Source organism: Passer domesticus, chromosome 5, assembly GCF_036417665.1.
Source record: "Passer domesticus isolate bPasDom1 chromosome 5, bPasDom1.hap1, whole genome shotgun sequence".
NCBI classification, from domain to species: domain Eukaryota; kingdom Metazoa; phylum Chordata; class Aves; order Passeriformes; family Passeridae; genus Passer; species Passer domesticus.
The window spans coordinates 4900361-4923897 of record NC_087478.1 but is presented as its reverse complement, the minus strand read 5'-3'; the positions used below and the strand labels follow the sequence as shown (position 1 = coordinate 4923897).

Sequence of the window (23537 nt, the reverse complement as noted above, 5' to 3'; positions counted from 1 at the left end):
GTGGGATTAATTTGAGCTAACTTAAGACATCCAGGTCTGCACCAAGCCCTTTAGGCTGCTTTTACTGTCAACAAATAAAAAAGGCCCATCCTTACTGTGATTCACATGGTCTTGCTTAGACATCTGTTTAAGGATGGGATGGATGAGCCCTCATGATTTGGCTATGTGGAACTTCAGAAAAAATGTGTTTGCTGTGAGGTCATCCCATGCTGATCACCATGGATTGATACCAAAGGCTCCTTTCATCCAGTACTCCCATCAATAACACATCCTCAGCAAATCTGCAGATTCTGCAAAGCTGGGGCATTGGCTGACACCCCAAATGGCCTGGCTGCAATCCAAACCAACCACGATCCAAAGAGAAATGCAAGTTTCTTCACCTGGGAAGAATAACCAGTACAGGATACCAGTACAGGGGAGGAGTGGACTGGCAGAGCACAGTCCTGCTGGAAATGGGCTCCCAGGGGATGCGTGCTGAATCCAAGCCAGCAGTGCACTCTCATCACAGAGCAGACAAAACACACACTGAGCACTACCCACAGGCCTGTTCTGCTCTCCTCTGCTCAAGTCTGGTGAGGCCATATTGAGAATACAGCCCAGTTTTGGCAAAACTAGTACAAAAGGGATGTGGAGAAACTGGAACTGGTCTACTGGAGGGATGCCAAACTGGTTACCCAGAGAACATGACCTACAGGGAGGGTGGAGGAAGCAGGGCTCATCAGTCCAGCACAGAGGAATCTGAGTGTGGTCTACATGCAGCCTGTGACTGCTTGAAGAGAGTTACACAGGTAATGGAGCTAAACTTTCTCAATCATGATAAATAATGGAACAAAGGGGAATGGCCAGAAAATGCTGCTTCAAGGCTTAGACTGAATATTAATAAAAAATTCACCTGGAGGGTTGCAATTGAATACCCAGGGGAGCAGCTGAACCCCTTTTTAGGAAGTTGTCAAGTCTTTAAATCCATGGCTGAATTGCTCCAGTGCTGGTAAAAGCCCAGCTTTGAGCACAAGGATGGACTTCGCAACAAACACACCAGCCTGAAAAGTGCAACTGGGGCAAGACACTGCCTTTCACCCCAATTCATGCTCACCCTCCCTGCAGTCAACAAAACTCCCCAGAGCTGGGAGTTGTACTGATGGTGGAAAATCAGGATTTGTGGGGGACAAACTGCTGACACATACAGTTCACAGAAGATATGAGGAGCAGTGGACAACTGTGTTACAGGCGTCTGTCTGTAACACTCTAACAGTCCTGGAACCCATTATCATACCTACCAGCATCATCTCTGGAATGTGTCCAGGCCCTTCAGTTCTCTCTTAATAACAATAAATAACAATTCTCATCCAGAACTATGGAGGGGAGGTGCTGAACAAGGTGATCTGAGCTCTCTCTCAGCCCCTGTGACTCCCTGTGTAACCTGAGACACGTTAAACTGTTTTTTGCAGCACAGAGTTACTTTTAAAACCACAGATTAAATTCACTGCTATCAAAGAAAATCCATCTTCTTTGACTTTTCTTAACATTTATTACATACTTAGAGTAAATTTATTGTGTCTGGCATTTGTAAGAAGAGAAATTTAACTTTCAGTGAGAATAAAAATATAGTTCCCAAAGGCAACTGTGTGAAGAATCATAAAGCACAGCAAGGTTTGTTTAGGGACAGGACTCATTTCTTCTCCTCCTGAGAGTGTGACCAGACAGGCTTACGCTTCTGAACAAAGGCTTCAATGCCTTCCTGCCCATCTCTCAAAGTCAAATTATCAACCATGACCTTAGTAGTTATTTTGTAAGCAGTGTCAAGGTCCTGGGTTATCTGTCTGTAAAAGGTGGCCTTCCCCAAGGCCAGGACGGATTTGCTGCTTTCACATATCTTCTGAGAGATTTTCATGGTCTCTTCTTCCAGCTTTTCTTCTGGTACCACCTTGCTGACCAGCCCGTGCATTAACGCTTCGTGGGCAGAGAGAGGTTCACCTGTGAAAAGCATCTCCAGTGCCACCTGAACAAGGAAAAATATTGTATTAAGTCAACCCAACTCAGTGCTTTGCTGTGTTTGGGGAATTTCAGCCTCCTCCTTCAAGTACAAGTTATTCTTTTCACAAACGATTTAGATATTTTGGTCTTTTAAACTGCCAAAAACCTGTTAAGAAGTCTCAGCAAAGAGCAGGACTGGGTCTAAAGCTGGTCTCTTCAAACCTGCCTGCTCATTCCAGCTGTCCTAGTCTGACACGGCTGGGTTTCTATCCAAAAGCTCACAACCTCTAGTGATTGCTGTAAGAACTAAAAGAGAAGTGGATCATCTACAAAGTCAAATGACTAAACTTGGTATTTTAAGCTGGGCATATGTGCAGTTTTTGAAAACATCTGTCCTGGTTTTAAGTTTAGTATGAGTGGTTTTAAATATGGACTTTTTATAGCCACATTATTTCAGTCTCCTGGTGCTTCTAGCCTCTGATGCTTGAAGTTTGAGACTAAAAAATTCCCCAAATACTCAGTGACTATTCAATGCTATGTATCAATAAAGTTTTCCAAGACTTCTGGAGCAACTAACCAATGCCCAAATCATAAGAGCTGATTATCCTCATTAGCATCTTTGTTCTGGAGCTACAAACAATGGCAAATTCTTTTGTTAAAAGGTAAAAATCACCAGTTCTGGGAACTGCAGGGAATGTTCTTATTGTTTTGAAAAGTGGCACAGAGAAAAGTATTTCCCACACATTTTAAAAAGGTAATCCTACAGCCCAGAAATACTAACTCAGAAACAGCTGCAACTGCACACGAGAGCAGACTTGGAAAAATCCCCCATGGACTCTGTTTGAACAGGATGTCCCTGCAGATGGGAAATTTCAAGCTGAAGCTTTTATCCAGCAATGGGATGTGTGCAGTTCAGTCACTGCATCTCAGCAGAGCCCTGCTGGGCTTGGACCGTCTGCCTGCATGAATCCAACTGGCTTTACAGGTTGTACTATTTTTTATGCAGTGAGAGATGTGCAGCCACAACCAGTAGGACATAAAACAGGAAGACACTATAGGAGGATTTTAGATGCTATTTAAAGAATCTTGATCTACAGCCAGGCAGATCCTGCTGGCAGCGAAATGTCATTGCCTGGCAAGAATTGATGCCTTAGTGGGATTGTTATCCTGAACTTGCAGGGGTTTCCTCCTCAGGGGAGAACATCATTGGCTAAAGCCCTGAGCTGTCTGTTGGAAAGGAAAGGGATTGCTGAGCTGGTGGGCTGCTGGGACGAGCTCGTGCTGGTTGGAGTCACATCAGTAGAAAGCTGCCTTTCCTAAACAAGAGTTCACCCTTTATTATTTTTCCCAGTCCAAAGAGTTATGGAGATGCCTTTTGAAATAAAGTATTTTGAATGTTGCAGTGCAGGAAAATAAAGTTCAGGCAATGAAACTAAAACTCCTAACATGGGAAACAACATCATGCAAAATTATGAATATCTGGAAAGGAAGTTTACCTTTCTTGGAAGAGATCTGCCCAAGGCCACAGCTGGTGTGGAGCAGAACAGCCCAATGTTTACTCCAGGAGTAGCAAACTGAGATTTCTCACTTGCCACTGCGATGTCACAGCTTGCCACGAGCTGGCAGCCGGCTGCTGTAGCCAAGCCGTTTACTTTGGCAATCACTGGCACTGGAAGTTTCTGGATTAAAGTCATAACCTGCATGCACAAAAGAGTGGTCAGTATGGAAATTCAGAATGACACAATCCTCTTTTGGAAGCCATCAAAAGTACCTTCCTCTCTATTTACCAAAAAACCCCAGACTGCTGGATCTTGGCTCCTTTCTGATGAAAGGATGGTGAAGGCCTGGGGCTTTCACACATGGCTTTTACAGCATTCCTTAAATATGGGCTCAGCAATGTTTCAGGGATCATTAGTACTGGAGGAACTACAACAAAATGTTTCAAAGTACTCACTGTTGTCACATGAGGAGGATTAGGGGTCAAATTCTAGCTCCACCACTATCAAAGGGGATTTTGCCATTCTCTGCAAAGGCTCCAGGATTCACTTTAACTTCCCCACCTCCCTGAATTGTGTCTTAACAAGAACTTGGACAACCAGTGAGTCAGATCTTACTTTCACATTGTCTACTTGTTGTTTAAGCTGATTCTGAACTTTTAACTAAATAAATGCTGGGAAAGAACATTTGCTCACAAGTGATGTGAAAGTGGTTATCCCTAAACTTCTAGAAAAGACATTGCCCAGATACTCAGAGGCAAGGAACACTGGCTAAACTAAGGAACACACCCTGACTGTGTCCATTGTTGGATACATGCACATTGGCATTCTAGCCCTTCTAAGTGCATGCAGAGAAATCCAGGGAAAACCTAATTTCACCAGGACCAGGCATTAAAATAGCAGAACAGCAAAAATCAAGGAATGTGAAGGAATGTGAAGGAATGTGAAGGCATCTGAATCTGTACTTTAGCAAGCAGATGACCAATGGCATCCCTCCTGAAACCAATGCTTGCTCTTAACAGCAGGCAATGGCAGAGACACTCAAGAAGAACTGCTTACCTCTGCACATAATTCAAATACTTGGGAATGATGCTTCACATCATCTTCACTTGACAGTTCCTTTAAATCATGGCCGGAACAAAATACAGGTCCTTCAGCTGCAAAGAATTTCAGGAAAAGTCAGTCTGAAGTAATAAAGAAATCAGTGGTTGCAGCATATCAATGTCCCAGCTAAAGGTATGTCAATGACACGTCAATGTTCAAAAAGGAGTTTGGGGAGGGAGTTTTGAACAGAATTCCAAAATACTGCCTTCTGGGTTTTGTGGTAACTTTAAATTGCTGCAATGCAACATTTAAGAAAAGTAACACCCATTACCACTTTTCAAGGTCTCATTTTACTTATGGAAAAAGTGCATTCTTTCTTAACTCAGTCAGAAAGAATGCACTTCACCTCTGAGCCCAGTTTTGTGTAAGGATGTTCAAAACAGCTCCTTAGTACAACACAAGCTTATCAGCTGGAGCAAGGCTGGAGTGCTCTGCTCTCAGACTGATAAATACACTTAGTCCCTATTTATTGTACCCAGAATTAATTATTAACTTTTGCTAAACAAGCATCAGTATTTTTCCTGTCATGGTGCTGAAGGTCACAATGGAAAGAGAACAAAAAAAGGTTATTCTGCTACAGGAGAACCAGAAGGGTTGTTGGAGTGTTTTCTCCACTACTAAACTGTTATCTAGAGAACCCCCAAAAGCATGTTCAGGGTTTGGGCAGTGAAAGAGAAGGTTTCTGTGGAACCAAACTTTGGATTTGCTAAGATCAAAACACTCTATACAGGTATACAATCTTTACAAGTTTTCCTTTGTCATGTGACTACCTGCCATTAGAATGAACCAATGTGATGCTTTCCAATCCTTCAGAACTTCTCAGGTATGTGTATGGATGTGACATTTCCAGCTACACCTGTGCAGATCAAACCTCACCTATGAATTTGTTTCTTATGAATCAGATTATTTGGACACAATCTATCCAGAAATAACCATACAATGTCAGTCAGCTCATGGGGTTGGCAATATATATGTGGAGATTAATTACATCTACATTTGAACCTCACTGAAGAATCTGCTGCAAAGTCTGTGGTAAAGGCCCAAAGCATTCTCTGAGGAATCTTTTATTTTCTTGAATTTTCTTCTTTTGGTTCTTATTCAGCAGGGGAATTAGAAATAAACAGGAATATGCAATTTCTAAAAAACCAAACGCAATTGTGCTAACAAACTCCCAGAGCACTGTACTCCCAAAGAGCCGTCAGTGTTTCGCAAAATTTCTAACTGCTGTTTGAAATGAGGAATGTGTATATTTAAACTCACCCCTGTGAAATCAGCTCTCTTTTTTCTGTGTGTGTGTCCTAATACACACAGTTTTCCCCTATGTATAGGAAACAGCATGATCCTAAATTAATAAACCAATTTATCTGAGATGTTTGGAAGGTTACCTTAAAATAGCAAGAGGAAAAAAAGATGGCTTAAGTACGTCTCAAGTTTCACTATCTTTAAGAACTCTACAGCTTAATATGTAAATGGAAATAAACTGTAACAGGCTCTGGGCGAGGCTGTTTTACATGGGCTTATGGGTGCCTGTGGTATTGATATTGCAGTCCCTCTTTCACTGGAGTGTTTTTAAAAATAGTTCTGACAAACCAAATGATGAGGCTGTTCCTGGCTCAGAGCAGGGAAGCAGAGCACTTGATTTGCAGAAATCTTTTTTATTACAGCCTATACCTGTCAACAGGGCAACAAGCGCCATCCTACCTTTGCTTGTTCCTGCACAAAACCCCCATTGTGGGGATGTTAATGCTTTACTTTGGTAACTCTCAGAACTTTTTTTTTTCTTAAAACCAATTAACCCTGACCCTAAACTGCCGAGTGTAAACACCCTCATAACCCGACCGAAATATTGACGTGTTCATGCTTAGACATGTTGGCTAAAACCAAAAGCGCAACAAAACCCCAGGCAGTCGTTAGTGCCGAGTTAGGAATGAGGAATTAAGTACACGAAAGGGGAAGCTGGGGTGAGTACAGAGGAAAAGCGTGACAGGGAGGCCTGCCGGGCGCTGACAGCCGCGGGAGACAGGGGAGCCTTAGGGAACACACAGATCCCTTCCCGCCCCGCTTCCTGTAACTCCAGCGAGGTTTGGGTCTCGGCCGCGCGCTGGCCGCCGGGTGCCCCTGCCCGCCCGGCCGGGGCCGCGTACCCGCGATGACGATGACGCGGAGCTCCCGGCTCTTCACGTCGTGCAGCAGGTCCCGCCGCAGGCTCTGCAGCATGGGCAGCGACAGCGCGTTCCGCCGCCGCGGGTTGTTCAGGACGATGGTGCTGCAAAACCCGTGAAACACAGCGGGGTTACGGTCACCGAGCTCCGAACGCGGCCGCGTCGCGGAGCCCCCGGCGCCCCCGCTCACCGCACGCCCCCCGCCTGCCGCCGCTCCGTCAGCGGCTCCGCCGGCGGGGCCTGCCCGGCTCCCGCGGCCGCGGCGCTGCTGAAGGCGGCCGTGAGGCGCCTCGGCAGCCGGCACAGCCGGGCCGCCATCGCTGCGGGCTCGGGCCGGGCAGGGGCGGAGCTCAGGGGCTGGCGGCGTGTCCCGAGCCTGGCCCTGGCCTTGTGCTCCTGCCGGGGTCCAGTCACAGAATCGATTGGGTTGGAAAAGACCGCTGGGACCATCGAGTCCGACCTGTCACCAAACACCACCTTGTCAGCCAGACCATGGCACTGAGTGCCACGGCCAGGATTCCATATACAGCTCCAGACACAGTGACTCCTCCACCTCCCCCGGGCAGCCCCGATGTCCAGTCACTCTTTCTGTGAAGAAATTCTTCCCTGTGTGCAACCCAAGCCTGTTCTGTCACAGCTTAAGATCATATCCTCTTGTCCTGTTGCAGGTTGCTTGGGAGAGGAGCCCGACCCCCACATGGCTACACTCTCCTGTCAGGGAGGTGTAGAGAGTGAAAAGGTCCTCCCTGAGCCTCCTTTTCTCCAGGCTGCCTTTCCCCTCAGCTGCTCCTCTTCAGACCTGTGCTCCAGCCCCTTCCCCAGCCCCACTGCCCTTCTCTGGACACTCTCCAGCACTCAGAAATGTGATAATTTCTTCATATTCCACTGAGCACTTGCATCTGTGACTGTGGGATGGAGATTAGGACTGTGCTGAGAGAATTTGTCAGTGGCACTGGGGTGGGATGTGTCATGACAGGACAGTGGTGTCATGCAGAGAAAATGACATCGCTTTGAGGCCAGAGTAACTGGCATGACATGACATTCAGTTCTGCAGGGCTACTTGGGAGCTAAGAAAATCATCATTTATTCGCTGGGAACCCATCATCTAGAAATTGTCATGGGAAAGGCCTTGTATGTTCTAATTGGTTCTACAGAGTCAGGTTCTACTATCATATATAGTCTATATGATGCATTCAAGAAGAAAAAAAAAAGGCAAATGTGATTTTAAGAGGTAGTTTTGTGATTTTAAACTTCAAATATAATTTTAAAATTCAGAGTATTTAGGGACTTACAGGCACATTCACAGCTTCTCTTGAATATTGCTTATGCTTCTGGTCACCTGTGTTCCAGAAGTCAAGCTAAAAGAGAGGCAGCCATGTGGCTGAGGCAGCTGGGGAACAATCTCCTCTGCCAGGAGATGCTGTGAGGCCCAAGGACCAAGCAGCCTTTTCCCACATGATACAGCTACCCTAAAATGGAATAGATTTATGTCCAGCATGTGCTCATTGTAAATGTAAATCTGTGCTCCTGCTTCCTGATCTCCCTGTTCTCGTGAGTTGTTGCTAAGTACTTGTAGGTTCCCAGATGTGTCTCCAGTTTTTGTCACTGTCTGTTGAACCTCTGCAGCTTTTTTGACTGTAGGGGCAATTGAGGCTTCTCAGTTGTGAACATCAGCTTTATAAAAGAACCATTTGAATTTTGTGTTTAGTATTATATTTACTTACACAGATATTAACAGCTTAGTGTGGAGACTTTCTGCTTACTGATTTTTTGTTGCCTAACACAATGACTCCTCAAATTCCTGGACTTTGTGGCTCTACAGTAAGAGGCACAGTACGTTTATGTATATTTATGTACAATTTTCAGTGTTGAAGGTCACTGTCAGACCTGAGAGCTAATTCTGCTCTGGGCTCTCATGACCATTTTCTTTTTCTCAGGGCTGTTTGTACCTCATGGTCATTCACTGAAAAGTTCTTCCAAAATTTACTTTTAATATGCAGTAGGAATTTGCAGAAAAAAAAAAAAAATTCCATTTAGAAGCAAATGAGATCATATACAGATCTCAGGAGTTTCAAAGTCCCTGCTTGGTTTGGCAAAGGCCAACACACCGAGAACACAACAGGTGTGCTTGCTCTGGGAGGAGTTCCCAATCCCCTGACCACTGACCTCTTTCAGACTTGTGAACACCACCTGATTTTTTTTTTCTTCCAGTTCCTTTTCCATCTGTTTGTCCCTTTTCTGTCCATTTCCAAGGAAAGAGTATTTTTGCGGTCTTCTCCAAAAAGCTTATTTTTTATATAGTGTTTCCAGCTCTCTGGAAATTCAGTTCTTTTTAATTTTGATTGACAACCTCATGTTTCCTTTCACACCCACCCCCATTACAGATTGTTTTTTGGCTGCAGTTTCCCCAGTGCATTTAGGGGACCTGCTGCTGTCTTCTCTGAGAAAGTACTGAAAAAACTTTCCAATTTCAGGCAGATTTCCTTTTCATAGCATTTGCCAGCAGCATTATGGATGTGACTGAGCTCACAGTTTCAACTGGAGACAGACAGAAGCCTGGATTGCAAGTACCAGACAGGGCTTTTTAAACCTTTAGCTGTATAGATCCTCATAAAAAATAAAAAGGGAGATTACAAAGGATATGAGGTGACTTCATCCTTAGATCATTCCAGAAACTATCAGGGTATCACACTGTGCAAGAGAAGATGGTTTGAGATTGAAGTGTGCTGCTGTAAAGCCCTCTGTGCTCTCCATTGTGCTGTTTCTAGAGAGCATGCATGGGCAATAAAGATACAGGATCCCTTCCTTCATGAAGCACAGGTATTTATTTGGGTCTTTATTTCCTTGGCTTTCAGCGAGCCCAGATGGGATGTGAATCTTGCAGGAGCACCTGCTGCTGTAAATAGCAGGTCCACCCAGGGCAAAGGCAGACCTTGTTGGGATGCAGCTGAAATGTAAAATACATCCACATACACACATGTAAATTAGTACATTTATCCATAAAGACATTTCTATTAATTGGAATGCTATGATGAAAACTTGGGAGTATTTTATGGAACATGAGGCAGACATATCCTTAGCAGAGTTTCATGCAAATTATCTCTTGTCAAATGCTGGCATTCCCAGAGGATCTTGCGACCTGATTTTCAACACTGCTGAAGGCATTCAAATCCCACTGGGAGCCAGAGGGGTTTGGTACCTTAAGAACTGAAAGACTGCTTAATTCTGCTCAGGTGTGTAGTAGTTCCAGGATAACAGGGAGAGCAGGGTCCTGTTCTTGCACCCAGGCCAAGGAAAATCATTTATTTCCCCGCTTTGTAAATTCTGCTAGCAAAGAGATAGACTAGTGCATGATGGTGTCTCTGATGTGGAACCCTTCAGGACTGACTAAGCAAAGAAGAAAAAAGATTTTGCTTTTTTTGTTTCTATTTAGCAAGGATTCTGAGCTAAGCCCCACCACCACAGGATGGGCGCTGTCTGTGTAACATTTTTATTGTGTCCTTAGACAATTTGTGTTTTCTATGTTGCTATTAGGATAGAAATATCACAGAAACTTCAGGAAAATACTTAATTGTGCTGGGATTTTCTAAGGGCATGAAACCCTTTTATTCTGTCCACACCTCAAATTCCCATCACCCTGCTACCAAACCTCCTTTGAGTCTTACCCCTGTTTTTTTTTCTTTGAAAAGTCTGGGAAAGGTAATTTGTATATCAGCCTTTTCTTTATAGAGGCTCTAACTATTAATTATGAAGTAGTAATTAAAAATCAGTTACAGGATTAATGTATGGGAGACTATCAGAAATTTTAGTATGTACTTTGAAAGTTATATATATATATTTTTTTAATTGATTATTCTGCTAAAAGAAAGGATTTTAATCCAGTTTTAACTTCATGACTGCCATTGAGAATTTGCAGCAGCCTGTGAACCAGGCTAATCAGTCAGGCTGCCAGTCAGGCTCAGAGCAGGTCCTTCCCTGGCAGTACTGCTGCCTCCTGCCTTTCCATTTAGCATTCCTTCAGCAAACAATCCGGTGTCCTGTTTGCTCTTGACATTAAACATAAAGCTCCCCGAGTCACCGCTGCTGCAGTCCTGAGTTTCTGCTCAGAGCTGCTTCCCAGACACTGTGTGGCAGCACTGCTCCGTGTAATGGGTTGTTCTTATTTTCCCTTCTGCTTGTGCACCAGGTGATCGACCAAAGCCCTTCTGTCACTACACCCATTCCTGCTCCTCTTCATTTGCTCTCTTTCTCTTCCCCACACTCATCTTTTATCCTATATTGTCCTCACTGTTAAAGTGATTTATATTTCCCTGGTGTTAACATTAGATTTTTTTTTGTATGTGAGATTCTTAAGATGTGAACAATGACCAGAATTATAAAATATGTGAGGCTATAACAGGCTTGGAAAAAAAAGTGATATTCATTCCTTCCCTCAGAGGATCTAACCTTAGGTTCCCAATTTAGATACTTAATCCTGCAAGGCTCCCTACACAACCAGCAGAGACGTCTGTCCCTCGCAGGGCTGAGCAGTGTCTGAATGAGCTGCCTGCTCCCAGTGCCTCTCCAGGCTCCTCCTGCTCTCCGGTCATTGCACCGGTGTCGGGTTTAACCCCAGCTGGGGACCCAGCCCCGCGCAGCCGCTCGCTCACTTCCCCCGACAGCATCAGGAGAGAGTCAGAAGAGTAAAACTGAGGAAAGTCATGGGTTGACATAAAGACAGTTCAATTGGTAAAGCAAAAATAGTACACAAAACTCAAGGAATTCATGCCCCACTTCCCATGGGCAGTCGGGTGTTCAGCCATCCCCAGGACAGCAGGGGGATGTTACTGCCAAATGTAACAGTGACTTGGGAAGGCAAACACCATCACTCAAAATGTCCCCCCTTCCTTCCCCTAGTTTTACCCCATATTGTTTGGGACATCCCTTGGGTCAGCTGGGGTCAACTGTCCTGGCTGAGTCCCCTTGCACCCTTGGCCTCCTCACTGGTGGGGTGGGATGAGGAGCACAGGAGGCCTTGACCTTGTGTAAGCCTTGCCCAACAATAACAAAAACATCCATGATCTATCAAGTGATTCCAACACACATCCAAACCAGCCCCATGCAGGGCTCTCAGAAGAAAACCAGCTCTGTCCCAGCCCAAATCATCAGTAGGGAGCCAAGGCAGACTGGTCTGATGCCTCTTGCAGGGCATGTGAGCTTTCTCCTCACCCACATGAAAGGTACAAACGCTGACCTAAGCCCAGGGACCTCAATGGAAGAAGAAAGTACCAGAATCCTCTCAGCCTGATGATTCTCTAACTGTATCTCAGGATTCACTTCCAGATGTCAGTGCCTCTTTGCTGTGGTTACAGACAAAATGTAATGAAGAGATAAATTGTAGCTACTGTTTAGGGCCAAGAGTAAAAGTTTGCCTAAAGTTGTCCAGACTTGGGAACACCCTCTATTGTGGCCTGGTTTTGCTCCAAGCCCCTTCTGCAAATGACAGTTCTCACCACAAAATTGCACCCTCTACCGAGCTTGTTCCTGCCTCTGTTAGTAACTACTTTACTGTAGCAAAATACATTGAATTTCCTGGACTCTGTTTCGTGCTCTTTGACCAATTTTCAGCTAGTTTCATTTTCTTTCAATCCTTTTCATCTCATTACAACCACCATATTAGAATCAGGGAAAATATTAATTTTTCAATTAAATTGTATTTTTATCCAATGAGAATACCAGACTCTTACAAAATGAGCACGAGAATGACAGAATCCTAATAGTTAATGGTTCCTTGGCACCACCAACATCAGAAGCTGCACAGGGATAACACAGACAACATCCACCTCGGGTAGAAAAGTTTATGAAGTCCCAAAAATTAGTTCAGTCAGGAGCTGAAGCCAGTCATGTCCTCACCACACTGGCTCAGGAGGAGGAGAAGGGGGAGGTTTTTATGTGTCCTTGCAACATTTCTTGCAAGGGGCTTGACACAGAACGCTCCTCATTACTGGGTCAGTGGTGACTTACACGTCTCAATGGTGTTTCTACCTTATCTTACATCTTATCTCCAGGTGCTGTGTCAGACCTGGCAGCCAGGAGGCAGGACAAGGAGCCACCAGGGAAGCTGCCAACTGCTCGTGTGCATTTTCTTTATGGAAGGAAATGCTGGGCTGCAGGTTGGGCTCACACCATCCAGCTGGCCCCCATACTCTCACCATACACTTCCATTTTATCAAGGCCACACATCTTAAATTCACAGTGTGTTGGCACAAAGGAAGGGGCGATGGCCTGATCCAACACAGCTGTCTGATATTGTGGAGAAACATCCTGTAACTCTCTGTGTCAAAGTGCTTGTGGTTCCTGTTTCCAAGCAGAGGAAGCAGTAATACATAATGAGCAAAGAAAATGATTCTGTGTTTAGGAAATACTAACCCACAAATTAAAAGGGGCATTTTTATAATCAAGAATTATTTTAGTTTTGAAGGAAAGAGAAAAAGCTTCAGGAAATTATGTCTGCCAGTTCCCTGGATCAGTCAAGGAGATTGGAAGAGATGTTAAAAGTTGCTGGGAAATTATTGCTGAACAAACAGACAGAAATGAATGCTTGCCCTGAGGAAAAGGCTGCAGCTCAGGCTCAGTGATGCTCTCTCTGCTGTGACCTCCTGACCAGTCCATGAGTGTGCCAGTTGATACACAGCTCTCAGAGCCAGCCCTGCTCTCACCCAGCCACGAGCTACGGGCTGTGGAAGGAAGCTGAGACATGGGGTGTTTGTGTTTGTGCCACACAGACACACTGGAGAGAGGATTTACATACGTGGGGAAATGCAGGTTATTGTAACAGTGCATGACAGAATAAAAATAAGCTGTAAAAAACAGATGTAAAACTAACTGTTTACTAGTCCTGTAGTTGAAGAAAGAACCCGAGTTGATTTTTATCCCGAGCACTCCGTGTTGCTTGCCCTCCTGCTTCCTCCCCATCCCTTCAGTCCTCCTCACCCTGAGCAAATGTCCTGTGGAGGGAAGAGTGCAAGCTTTTGGCAGGTCAAACACAGCAGTGAAGCCAATGAAGCCTCTGGCTCTTCTCTAATTTGAGGTGGTAATTTGGGTCTCCAGTCTCTGTCTGGCTGTCGGTGTTCATAGGAGAGGTGGATACTTGAGATCACTGAGAACCCCAGCCTGCTGTTAAATGTAGCAGGAGACAGACAGTCTGATACTATTTCCACAGGAAACCAGGCTAAAATAACCTTCACAATCTTGTTCAACTCCTACATTTAAAATGACACAGTTGTTTTCATGAACAGACTCCTGCACAACAGCAACACTACAGTGAGCTAGAGATTTTCATCATTATCCATCTGTTTTATTGAGAGCTGAACCAATTAGTACTGGAAAGATTCTTAATATGGCAACGGACTTATCAATTATCAATGAACATTTTAATGAAGTAATCCCATTAGTGATTTTTTAGAATTTAATTTATTTTAACAGCTGACTAACTAGTTTATCTTTGTTTTTATTTTCACTTTTTCATTCCACTTTTATGAGAAATTTGGGCGTGGGCTTCACAAGACAGCAGGAGAGACGTACATGCTGATTTCTCCCTCTCTTCTCATCAGAGGCAAGGAAATCAAATGCTTCCTTGATTTACATCCTGCTTAATCCCACTGACATTAATTTACCTAAATCTGAGTACATGATTTGTTAAATTAGACCTGTACAGTATGCAAAATATGAGGGTTTGGCTAGGTCTCTTTGAAATAATGTAGCTTAATTTATCACTTACTTTTAAAACTTACTTTTAAACAAGCCACCTGCTTTTCTCCTTCATCAGTGTTTATATGCATAGTTCTGGAGGAGGCAAAAGAAGATCATTCTTAAGTAGTAAATTTATTTAAATTTGGACTTCAGTGATCCTTGTGGGTCCCTTTGAACTCAGGATATTCTATGATTTTTTAAAAAAATTTCTTCTTGTTTCAGGAGTACCTTTTGTGCTTGGCATGTTCAGCTCTGGCAACTCGGGTGCCTTAGCTGACACTACTATTCCCAGCAGGAAACCTTCAGGGAGATGAACAGCACATACTTGGACACCTGAGACAAATTAAATAGGATTATATTAATTAATTGCAGTTGCAAAGATTTTCAAGTTCTTCAAGTTTTTCATGAACATACAGATTTGGCTGTTGACAGTGGCACAAGGTTTCATTAGAATTGCTGAGGATGGAAGAGTTCCTGACTTTGCAAGGCAGCTGAATCCCAGTTCAGTTTGAAGCTGGTGGCTGGATTCTTACAGATTTCACTGTCATCAGGTTTCCATCTGCCAGTTTGCTGGACCTGGCACAGCAATTTTCACATATTGACGCTTGTGGCAACTCATGACAGTTCATGTAAAATCTACTTTCAGCTTTGGGATGTGCAGTGCCATCAAACTGGACTGGATCTAGATGAACTTTAAGGTCCTTTCCCACCAATGCATTCTGTGATTCTGTGATAATATCATCAGTGCAGTCTCACAGCCACAACAGTACAAAAAGGAATTTAGACAGCACCTTGAATCCCCAGTGCTTCCAAAATTACAGAGGTACATAATTGCACAGCTTTTTGATACTGGAAGATCAACTTTGCTTCAGTTCACATTAGCACTAATCAGTTGTCTAGATCTGGACCAATCCATAGAAGTGAAATTACAGGGACATTAGGGAGGTAGTAAATCATGTTTATTACATCAGTGCCTAAGGCTGAGAAAGTACAAAGCTCTCCCCAGGAGACACTGTACTCCCTGCTCCAAAAAAGCTCAGAGCTGGAGAAAAGCAGCTGAATATGTTTATAAAATGAAGGTTGTAATTTCAGAAAAAGCACATAGTACCTTGGTGATGTTAGAGTTGGTTTGAGAATACAAACAGAAAGAGGAAAGAAAGGAGAAGAGACACTGAAAAGAAGATTGTTGGAGTAACAGTCCCAGGAGTGAAATGAAGCTGATCTAAGAGATTTTGAGCAGAGGGGCTGGAACAAACAACCAGTGAACGTGGGTGACTTCAGCACTGCAGAGTGGCTCTGGGGGTGGCTGTCACTCCTGCCTTGACAGCTGCTCTCATGGCTTGCTTCTCCCCCATCTGAGAGCTGGTTCCCCCAGCTGGTTCCCCCAGAAATGGGGATTGTTCTCAGTATAGGTGTGTGCCAGAGCATCTATATTTAATTTTTTTTTTTTCCCTGAACTTACTTTTTAAGCAGATTTAAGGAGTGAAACACAGAGTACACAGAGGGACATTTGCAATATCATGTTGAAAATACTGCCCCAGATCTCAAGTTTAGGAACCAAAGGTGGGTATCCACTTGCTAAACTGGAGAAACTCTAATGCTGGTTTGAAATGAGATCTGGCTGCTCACAGCCTCATTGATGAGATGTTTTGATGCCTCCTTGTTTCTTCACTATATCAGCTCTAGGCCATCTCAGGATTTGACCTGTGCTGAGGGAGTTCTGTAACACACTGAGCTGTCAGTTTCTTCCATCTGCTCAAGCAGGGATTAGAATTTGTCTTGAGGAATCCCCATTTTCCTTTTTATAGCTTCACACTGATTCACCATGGGAAGGGGTTCAGTTATGAGGAATGTTGCAGGCTCTGAACTACATCCTGCTCAGCTGCACACCTACAGCTTCCACTCATTTGTAAAAAAAGACTAACATGGATGCAAGAGGGTAATTTGGTTCTGTTCCTGTTATTAGACCTGCATGACTTGATCTTACTCAGAAATAGTTTCTGGCTTTTGGACGCCTGTTATTATCATTAGACATCTTTACTACTCTTTGTAGGAAGAGGCAGGCTTCAGATGAAGAATAATTCCCCATATCCTCAAGTTCTACTGTTCCCTTTCCAGTTATGTCCAAACATGACAGCTGGAACAAAAGAGCCAGTCTCCTTTCTTTGTATGTACAGGTAATTTGTAAGTGAATTCTATCCAAGATTACAAATATACCAAAAAATGTGGAGGTTTTTTTGACCTATTTCTTTGATCCAATTCTAATCCCCCAAAAGGAAATCAGGCAATGTCCAATCCTGCAATAAAAACCATAAGGAACAAAGGATTATTTTAATGCATTTTTTAAAAGTGTACTTACTTAAAAACTTTAGGTATAGTTGATGCAGCTGGGGGTAGGAGAATGCAGTGGATGAGCCCATCTCAGTGCCCCTTCCAGCTCTGTATTCTATGATAATATGATTGGGAAGAGGATAATTATCAGCAATATCCAGTGTGAATGCAGGAGCAGATTTGGAGTGCTGCCTGATTGCAAGGTATTTGTCTGACACTCATTGTCATTGCATGAGAATGCTTTAATAAGCATTGAAAATATTCCATTACATGGACCATCTCTGGTAAAAATACACTGTCTGGTGTTTTGTGCTCTGTATAAATGCCAAGTATTTAACATCAGTTGCTACCAGTTGAAAACAGTAAATCCTGTAAACCCTTGATTCTTATTTGCAAGAGAAATACCAAGAATCTTTCAGTTTTAAGATTCTTTAAGAATCTTTAATGTAAACACTTTCTTTTCAGTATGGATGAACAATGACAAATGGTGTTTTTTCTATTCAAAAATAGATAACGACCTTATAATCATAAAAAGGACTAATGAGACTGATCTTTTGCTACAAATGCAGATCCTGTTCTGGCACCTGAACAGCTGAGTAGGAGGTAAGAGTATATTTAAAGACTAGATACCACACAGAGCAGATTCCTGTTTGGTTCTTGTACTGATTTACACTCAGTTCTCAGCACTTCAGATTATATTTTCCAAACACTTTACTTTTCTCCATTTACTTCATCAAAGTCATTCAAATCTGAATTTTAAACCTGTGTTTCTACCGAGTTGTCTGGAAGCAGATTCATTTACCTAATGTAAAGGTGAGACTGAGCACACAGATTAAGACACCTAAATTTAGGTGTCTGCACGTAGGTGCTGACCTGTGAGGCGGCTGCGGAAGCTGCGGCGCGGCCGGGAGCCACCGCGGCTCCAGACTCACTCACTGGTGATCAGATCTCAGCAAGTGCTCATGGAGCTGAGTCCCAGGTAACCAATGAAAGTCTGGAGAGTGGGTTTAGGGTGGCATCAGTCCAGTCACCCTTAAGGGTGTATCATGATCTGCCTCATGCCCTCCCAAGCCCTTTGAGTGCCCTCCAGCCCTCAGAATGGGAGCCCTGACACCTGGTTTGCACACAGGCACATGCTCTGTGGACATAAGGACCTTAACCTAAGTTAAATGAGATCCATCCCATCCAAGGAAGAGATCCTCTCAGTGGATTTCATACAGGAACAGGCTGTAGAACAGAGGTCAGAACTCAGGATAAGCAGTCTCACAAAAGCAGTGGTTAGATTACACCTATGGCCCCGTTTGTCTATGGCTTGCTTGGAGCCTTTGCACATACCAGGCTCTTCCCAGCTCTCCCACAAAGTCTAGAGAAGAAGAAAAAAATATTTATGGACAATAAGGGTGTGAGGGTGTGGCCAACAATTCCTTCTTCCCATGGAAAAGACCTGGGGTGACTGATGCAGGACACATGATTGTCCTTTTCTATCTCAATGCAACTGTTTCAGAACACAATTACCAAGAAAAGGCTGATGCAGCTTGTGTGACAGATTTTCCTGACTGTGTGGAAAGTCCAGGATGTATTTTAGGTGTCATTTAATTAACTGATACTGTAGCTACGTTTGCCCTGCCAGAGGATTTCTAAACTCTTTGTACCATCTAATTTTAGTTGAGAGACTGTACAATGAACTTACTCCATTTTCTGCATTTTCTCAAATTCAGATTTCACCCTTTATCTAAACTGGAGCAGCAGCAGCCTGTGTATTTTCCATTACCTCCTCCCCTGCTTTTAACAAAAATTCAACTATGGGGCAAATCCTTGGCTGGAAAGTCTATACAGTCCAGGATCTCCTTTGTATAAAAAGTTACAAAAACAGGATGTGTTTTATTTGACTAGAATGAACTTAATGGTCATGGGTCGTTTTAATTTTTTTCTTTTTTCAAATTTTTTTTTTCTCATGATTTTCAAATGTATTTTGTTTCTTAAATGACAGCAAGAAGAAAATGTATTTTTCTTAGCATTTTTTCTTAAGGATCTTAAGGCACTTTACTGGCAGTAATTTGCTAAATATTGCAGCCTTCCTATCTAGTGAATATGTCACTACTGGCCTTATCTGCTTTCTCAGCTTTCAGGCTTATTTCCCTCCAGTGGGAGGGAAGACCTGGGTGCTTTCCAATCTAGAATTATTAAGAGGACAGAAACACCATATATTTTTATGTACTTTTTTTCCCCTTTTTTTTATCACTTGTATTTTTCTTCACTTGTCTTCCCAAACTGAAAGCTTGATAATGAATTCTTCTTTTATTTCACTGGCATACTATTATTTTCCTTTGTATTTAAGTACACCCCAGCAAGTCTCCAGTTTGCCCTGATCCATTCATTCCCTCTGGAAGGGTTTTCAAGTTTTGAAAGTTCACCTCAGGAAGATTTCATAATAAGAACTGAAGGAAAATAATATAATCTTGCTTTAAAACACTTCCTTCCTCTGTTTTGCTGATGAATTATAACAATTCACAATACCATCTGGCCAGCAAATGGTACAGAACTTATTTCATTGTTTTAACTGTATTTGTTTCTTTTGGTTATAGAGCCCATAACATGAGGATTCCTCTGCTGCTGTTCTGTGATGAGACCCAGAGTACAACATGAGATCAAGGTGTGTCCAAATGTCTGGAACAGGGCTAGAAATAGCCCTGGCAAATGATCTGTAGACTTAGATGGAATTAGAACGTGAGTACTGTGGTGGAGGGCAAAATGCACATCTGAATTTTCCAGCTTGATCCATTTTCTAGAACCAGAGGAAAATCTGAAGAGAAATCTGATTTTCTCAGGGGAATTTTATAGAAACTTCTTAAGCTCATAGACTGATTTGAAAAGGAGAAAGGAACCTGTTTTTTTTTTTGAATCTGGTTTTGAATCTGGTTTTGACATAACTCTGAATAATGGAAATAGAACTGGACAAGACATTTTGAAGAACTTTCTACAATCCCAGTTTTGAGGAATCTCACAGAACAGTTAATGAAGTTGAGTAGTGCTCAAGCTCAAGTCTAGAAAGGACAGCCTTCATCCCAAAACCTAACTGACAAACTAAACATATCCAGGTCTAAATTTGATCACCTGTGGATTGGGAGCATTAGTGGTGTTACAAAGAGGAAGTTCCACACCTGAGCCTCCTCCCAGATCACCTGCAGCACCCAGTGCATGAGGGGAATGAGACCTCAGGGTTTCTAGGTCTTCCCTCCCAAGCACATTTGGAGCTTTCCAAACAGCTCCACACTTTCCAGACTTTCAATACATAATTTGAGGCCTGATTCAGTGTGGATCACAAGGTGGTGCAATTTCAGTGAAACTACTGCTTCTTATCTTACAGCTGTTAATTTACTTGTTTGATTTTGAAAGACTGTGAAAATGGAGAATTACTCAAAACAATCTCTAGTGACTGTGAATGTTCTTACAGCTCTTACCAGAAGGTGAATGTTATGGTGTAAAGGCACAGAGCACTCAGCAGCAGGAATTCACTGTCTGTCCCACGAGCAGGTGCCAATCCTCAGGGTCAGTGCTGTTCCACACAACCTTGCTGAGAAGTGTCATGCTTGGTGTTGATTGTTTGATATAGATCTTTTGATCACCAGCTTTTTCATATAAGCTGTGGCCAGACAATAAAAGGCAAAGGTCAGTGCCACATTAATGACAGAGGGCATGAAGTTCTTAGAATTTATTTTTAGTTCACCAAACCATTCTAGTCCTGAGGTTTAGGTTATTTAAAGCAAACACTGCTGTATACCCAGCACATGGTATTTTCTCCCATGTTTCCTCAGTTCCACATGCTCATGTCACTTCCATGTGAACTACAGCATAATGCAAAGCTGTGTTGTATTCTTTTAATTTTTACACTGAAGGATTTCAAATGGAACCTAACATAATTAGATTACATGTAATCTCTTCCCATTTTGATCCTATTCTCAAGAGTGTTTGCAAAGGAGCTTACTTGAGTCTTAAATGCACAACTTGAAATCACTCTGACGGAGATGAATAAGAGCAGCACGCTCTTAGGAAAACATCCTGATGTGCAGGACAAAGCCTCATGGCTTTATTCAGTGAAAAAGGTGTCTCCATGAGCAGTGTCTGCTTCAAAATCCTCAACACACAATTTTTTAAACTCCTGCACAAAACCTACAGCAAGTTGATTCAGAGTCTTTCCTTATCCATTTGTCTCATGAATCAACATGGACTCCTATTCATACCTGCTCGTGCCAGGGCTTCCACAGAGCTGTGTGCTTTCTATTCAGGTGTCAGCCATCGAGATAAACTGCAGTTCAGAAGGGTTTTCAAACAGGCATCCCCTTCCCGGGAGTACATTAAAAGGGATTATGCACTGCCAGACAGCAAGTCTTGTCAGGTCAGGGCAAAACAACATTTTAAGCCGATTGGCTCATATATCTCAAGGTATGTGTGTCCTTGCACAAATTCACTTTCCCCTCAACCCAGTATTTAAGAAAATCCACATGTCATGATGTTGATCGATCTGAAGTGTGGTCAGAATGAAGCCACTTATTATCCTGAGGTTACCAAAGGAGAAATGTCTCCAGATGTGATAGTAAATTACTGGATTGTAAGGAAACTTTGAGGAAAACAGACTGTTATTTGGTAGTTGATGCCTCACCTTTCAGAAAGCTGTTCTTTGCATAAAAAGGATAAAGCATGTTTACGTTTCAGAAGTATTTGCTGAAAGTTTGGGAAGCTTCATCCTGCTTTACATTCTCAAGCTGGCTTTGTTTGCCAAAGGTGAGGGGTGCCTTTATTAGCAACGGTGGCTGTGTGCAGGGACCTTGGCTTCCCTACAGGATGAAACCAGGTACCTGATGTGAACATCAGCCTCAGCAAGATCTGTGAGCACACCTTCCTCACCAGCCAGGAACCTGAGTAACCTCATGTCCCTGTGCTTGAGCAGCCTGACCCTGGGAAATGCAGCAGTGGCCCTTCCCTGGGGAATGAACTCTGTTCCTTACGGGTGTGAAACAGCTTGAGAGAGCATGCCCACCCTCTCGTTGGCTTGTTTCACTCTACGGTTGCCATATGGGCTTAGTTAGGGAAAAGATAACTGCGACAGGACTTCCACTTCCCTGGCAAGCTATTTCTGCAGTAAAGGCTTCGTAGGAAACCTTCACGCTGCTTTACCCCGAACAGGAGGCTGACCCAACACAGATGGCTCAAGGCACAGGGGGAAGAATGTGTTTAAATGCAAAGCCCAACTTGCATCCCCCACTTCACGTTGTGCTACATAAATTCTACATGAAGCGGAGCTGGGAAAAGACTCTAAATATCACATTGCTGGAAAAAAATGATTTTGATCTTTCGCAAGGAGCTTTACCTGAATGAACTGAATATGTTTCTGCTGCATCAGTCATTCACATTTGTCTTTCTGCTGGTTTCAGCAGCAAATGGAAAAGGTCATAAAGATTTAACTTTTGCGCTACATTAAACAAGTAATTACACCTTTTTCAGGATCCACTAGCACAGCACAGAGTATCGAAACGTTTTATTACAGGCTCTTGTTTTCACTTGCTTGTGACTTCATGAAAATGATTCCCTTTGAGACTTTTAGATTTGTTGGTGTCTAAGAAATTATTATTTCTGTTAACTTTGAGTTGCTTTTGACATTCTGGTGGTTATGAGTGAGTGATAATAAACTTTAATAGTGATTGTGCTCTGAAAGCTGACTATAAATACTGTCATGAGATTCCTGGTTCCTTGTCTTACTGTAACTCTACATCAGATCTGCACTTTACAAGAATGTATCCTTCAGTGACTCTCCTGGAAAATCACAGTAAAGCATGCAAAAGATGAAGCTGACATTTTGTTTTGTTGTGCATCATTGCCAGTAAGACCTAATCTTCTGTCTTATCTCTTTTTCTTCCTCTGTTTTATGTTCTACTTTTCCTTGATTTGAAAGCTGTATGATTTGATTACAGTTTTTCCCTCTTTTTCACCAAATCCCTTTGCCTTCTGCAGTGGGAGCAGGATGAAATCCTGTTAACAAGAATTTAAAACTGAGGTTCAGGCAAATATCCCAATTCATGTTTTAAAGCCAATCCTATGCATCAGTTTAGATACAGCCACACATCTTCTTCAGCCAGGCTTTCTGAGTTTTGCATTTGCTGTGCACAGCCAATTGTGCACTGTCTATGTACTTGATGTAGAAAAGGATCTCTGGGAAGTTCTACAACATAGGACAAACAGGTAAGTGACATGTTTTTGGTGTTGTGATGTTTCTCAGTGCACTGAAAAACTACTTAGTATTAAGGAGACCTTTAAAAAAGGGGTTTTGTACTGTGTAAGGGTATTAAATGTTGTTCTTTGTGTAGTTTTCATAGAAAAAGAATCTTGAAAGTTAAATCAACATATAAAAGGAGAAAGAGAAAAGACATGAGAGAATATTGAAGTAACAGAATAAGACAGAAGGAGGTGAATGGCAAAAGGCAAGAAAATGCTAGAGAAGACAGAAAATTTGGGAAAAAAGGAAGGAGAATTAAGAAAATCTGTCTTGACAGACAGAGGGGACAGAAATAGCTCCTTTCATCAGGCAGCAAGCACTGCACACATTCAAGTCTGATTCCCATGGCAGGAGCTACCAAAAGCAGGAAGAGAGGCTTGAATGGGTGAAAGCTGAACTTCAACAAACCAGCAGAGCCTGTGGACAATAGGACTGGCTGAGGGCAAAGTGAACAATCCCAACCAAAAG

At 42.9% G+C, this 23537-nt stretch overlaps 1 protein-coding gene and 2 long non-coding RNA genes across 6 annotated transcripts in view; 1 reads left to right on the top strand and 2 right to left on the bottom strand.

The window, feature by feature from the left end:
• Window positions 1–23056, top strand: part of LOC135301557 (uncharacterized) — a 40085-nt gene extending 17029 nt beyond the window's left edge. For 2 of the 4 annotated variants that reach the window (XR_010363314.1, XR_010363312.1), the window contains exons 3-5: window positions 120–4706; window positions 17309–17401; window positions 19384–23056. This is a non-coding gene — a long non-coding RNA (uncharacterized LOC135301557). Of the gene's footprint in view, window positions 1–119; window positions 4707–14944; window positions 16031–17308; window positions 17402–19383 lie in introns of those variants that run through there. The other 2 variants (XR_010363313.1, XR_010363315.1) reach the window with 2 other exon arrangements.
• ECHDC3 (enoyl-CoA hydratase domain containing 3) lies at window positions 1490–7201 on the bottom strand. Its single transcript, XM_064421768.1, has 5 exons — window positions 6927–7201; window positions 6719–6840; window positions 4530–4627; window positions 3471–3671; window positions 1490–1999 (listed from the first exon to the last, which is right to left on the bottom strand). The coding sequence occupies exons 1-5, from the start codon at window positions 7184–7186 to the stop codon at window positions 1670–1672; spliced, it is 1011 nt and encodes a 336-aa protein (XP_064277838.1). The 5' UTR covers window positions 7187–7201; the 3' UTR covers window positions 1490–1669.
• On the bottom strand, window positions 14945–20399 carry LOC135301558 (uncharacterized). The gene is made up of 2 exons (XR_010363316.1): window positions 20260–20399; window positions 14945–16764 (listed from the first exon to the last, which is right to left on the bottom strand). It is a non-coding gene; the product is annotated as an uncharacterized LOC135301558 (long non-coding RNA).
• Window positions 23057–23537: the final 481 nt, after the last annotated feature.

Excerpts from the sequence above, each read along its gene's own strand:
- ECHDC3 (XM_064421768.1), bottom strand. The coding sequence starts at position 7,186 with ATGGTCCCAGCGGTCTTTTCCAACCCAATCGATTCTGTGACTGGACCC. Across the intron at positions 4,628-6,718 it reads CCGCGTCATCGTCATCGCGG|CTGAAGGACCTGTATTTTGT; the intron begins GTACGCGGCCCC and ends AATTCTTTGCAG. Across the intron at positions 2,000-3,470 it reads GCAGATCTCTTCCAAGAAAG|GTGGCACTGGAGATGCTTTT; the intron begins GTAAACTTCCTT and ends TTCCTTGTTCAG.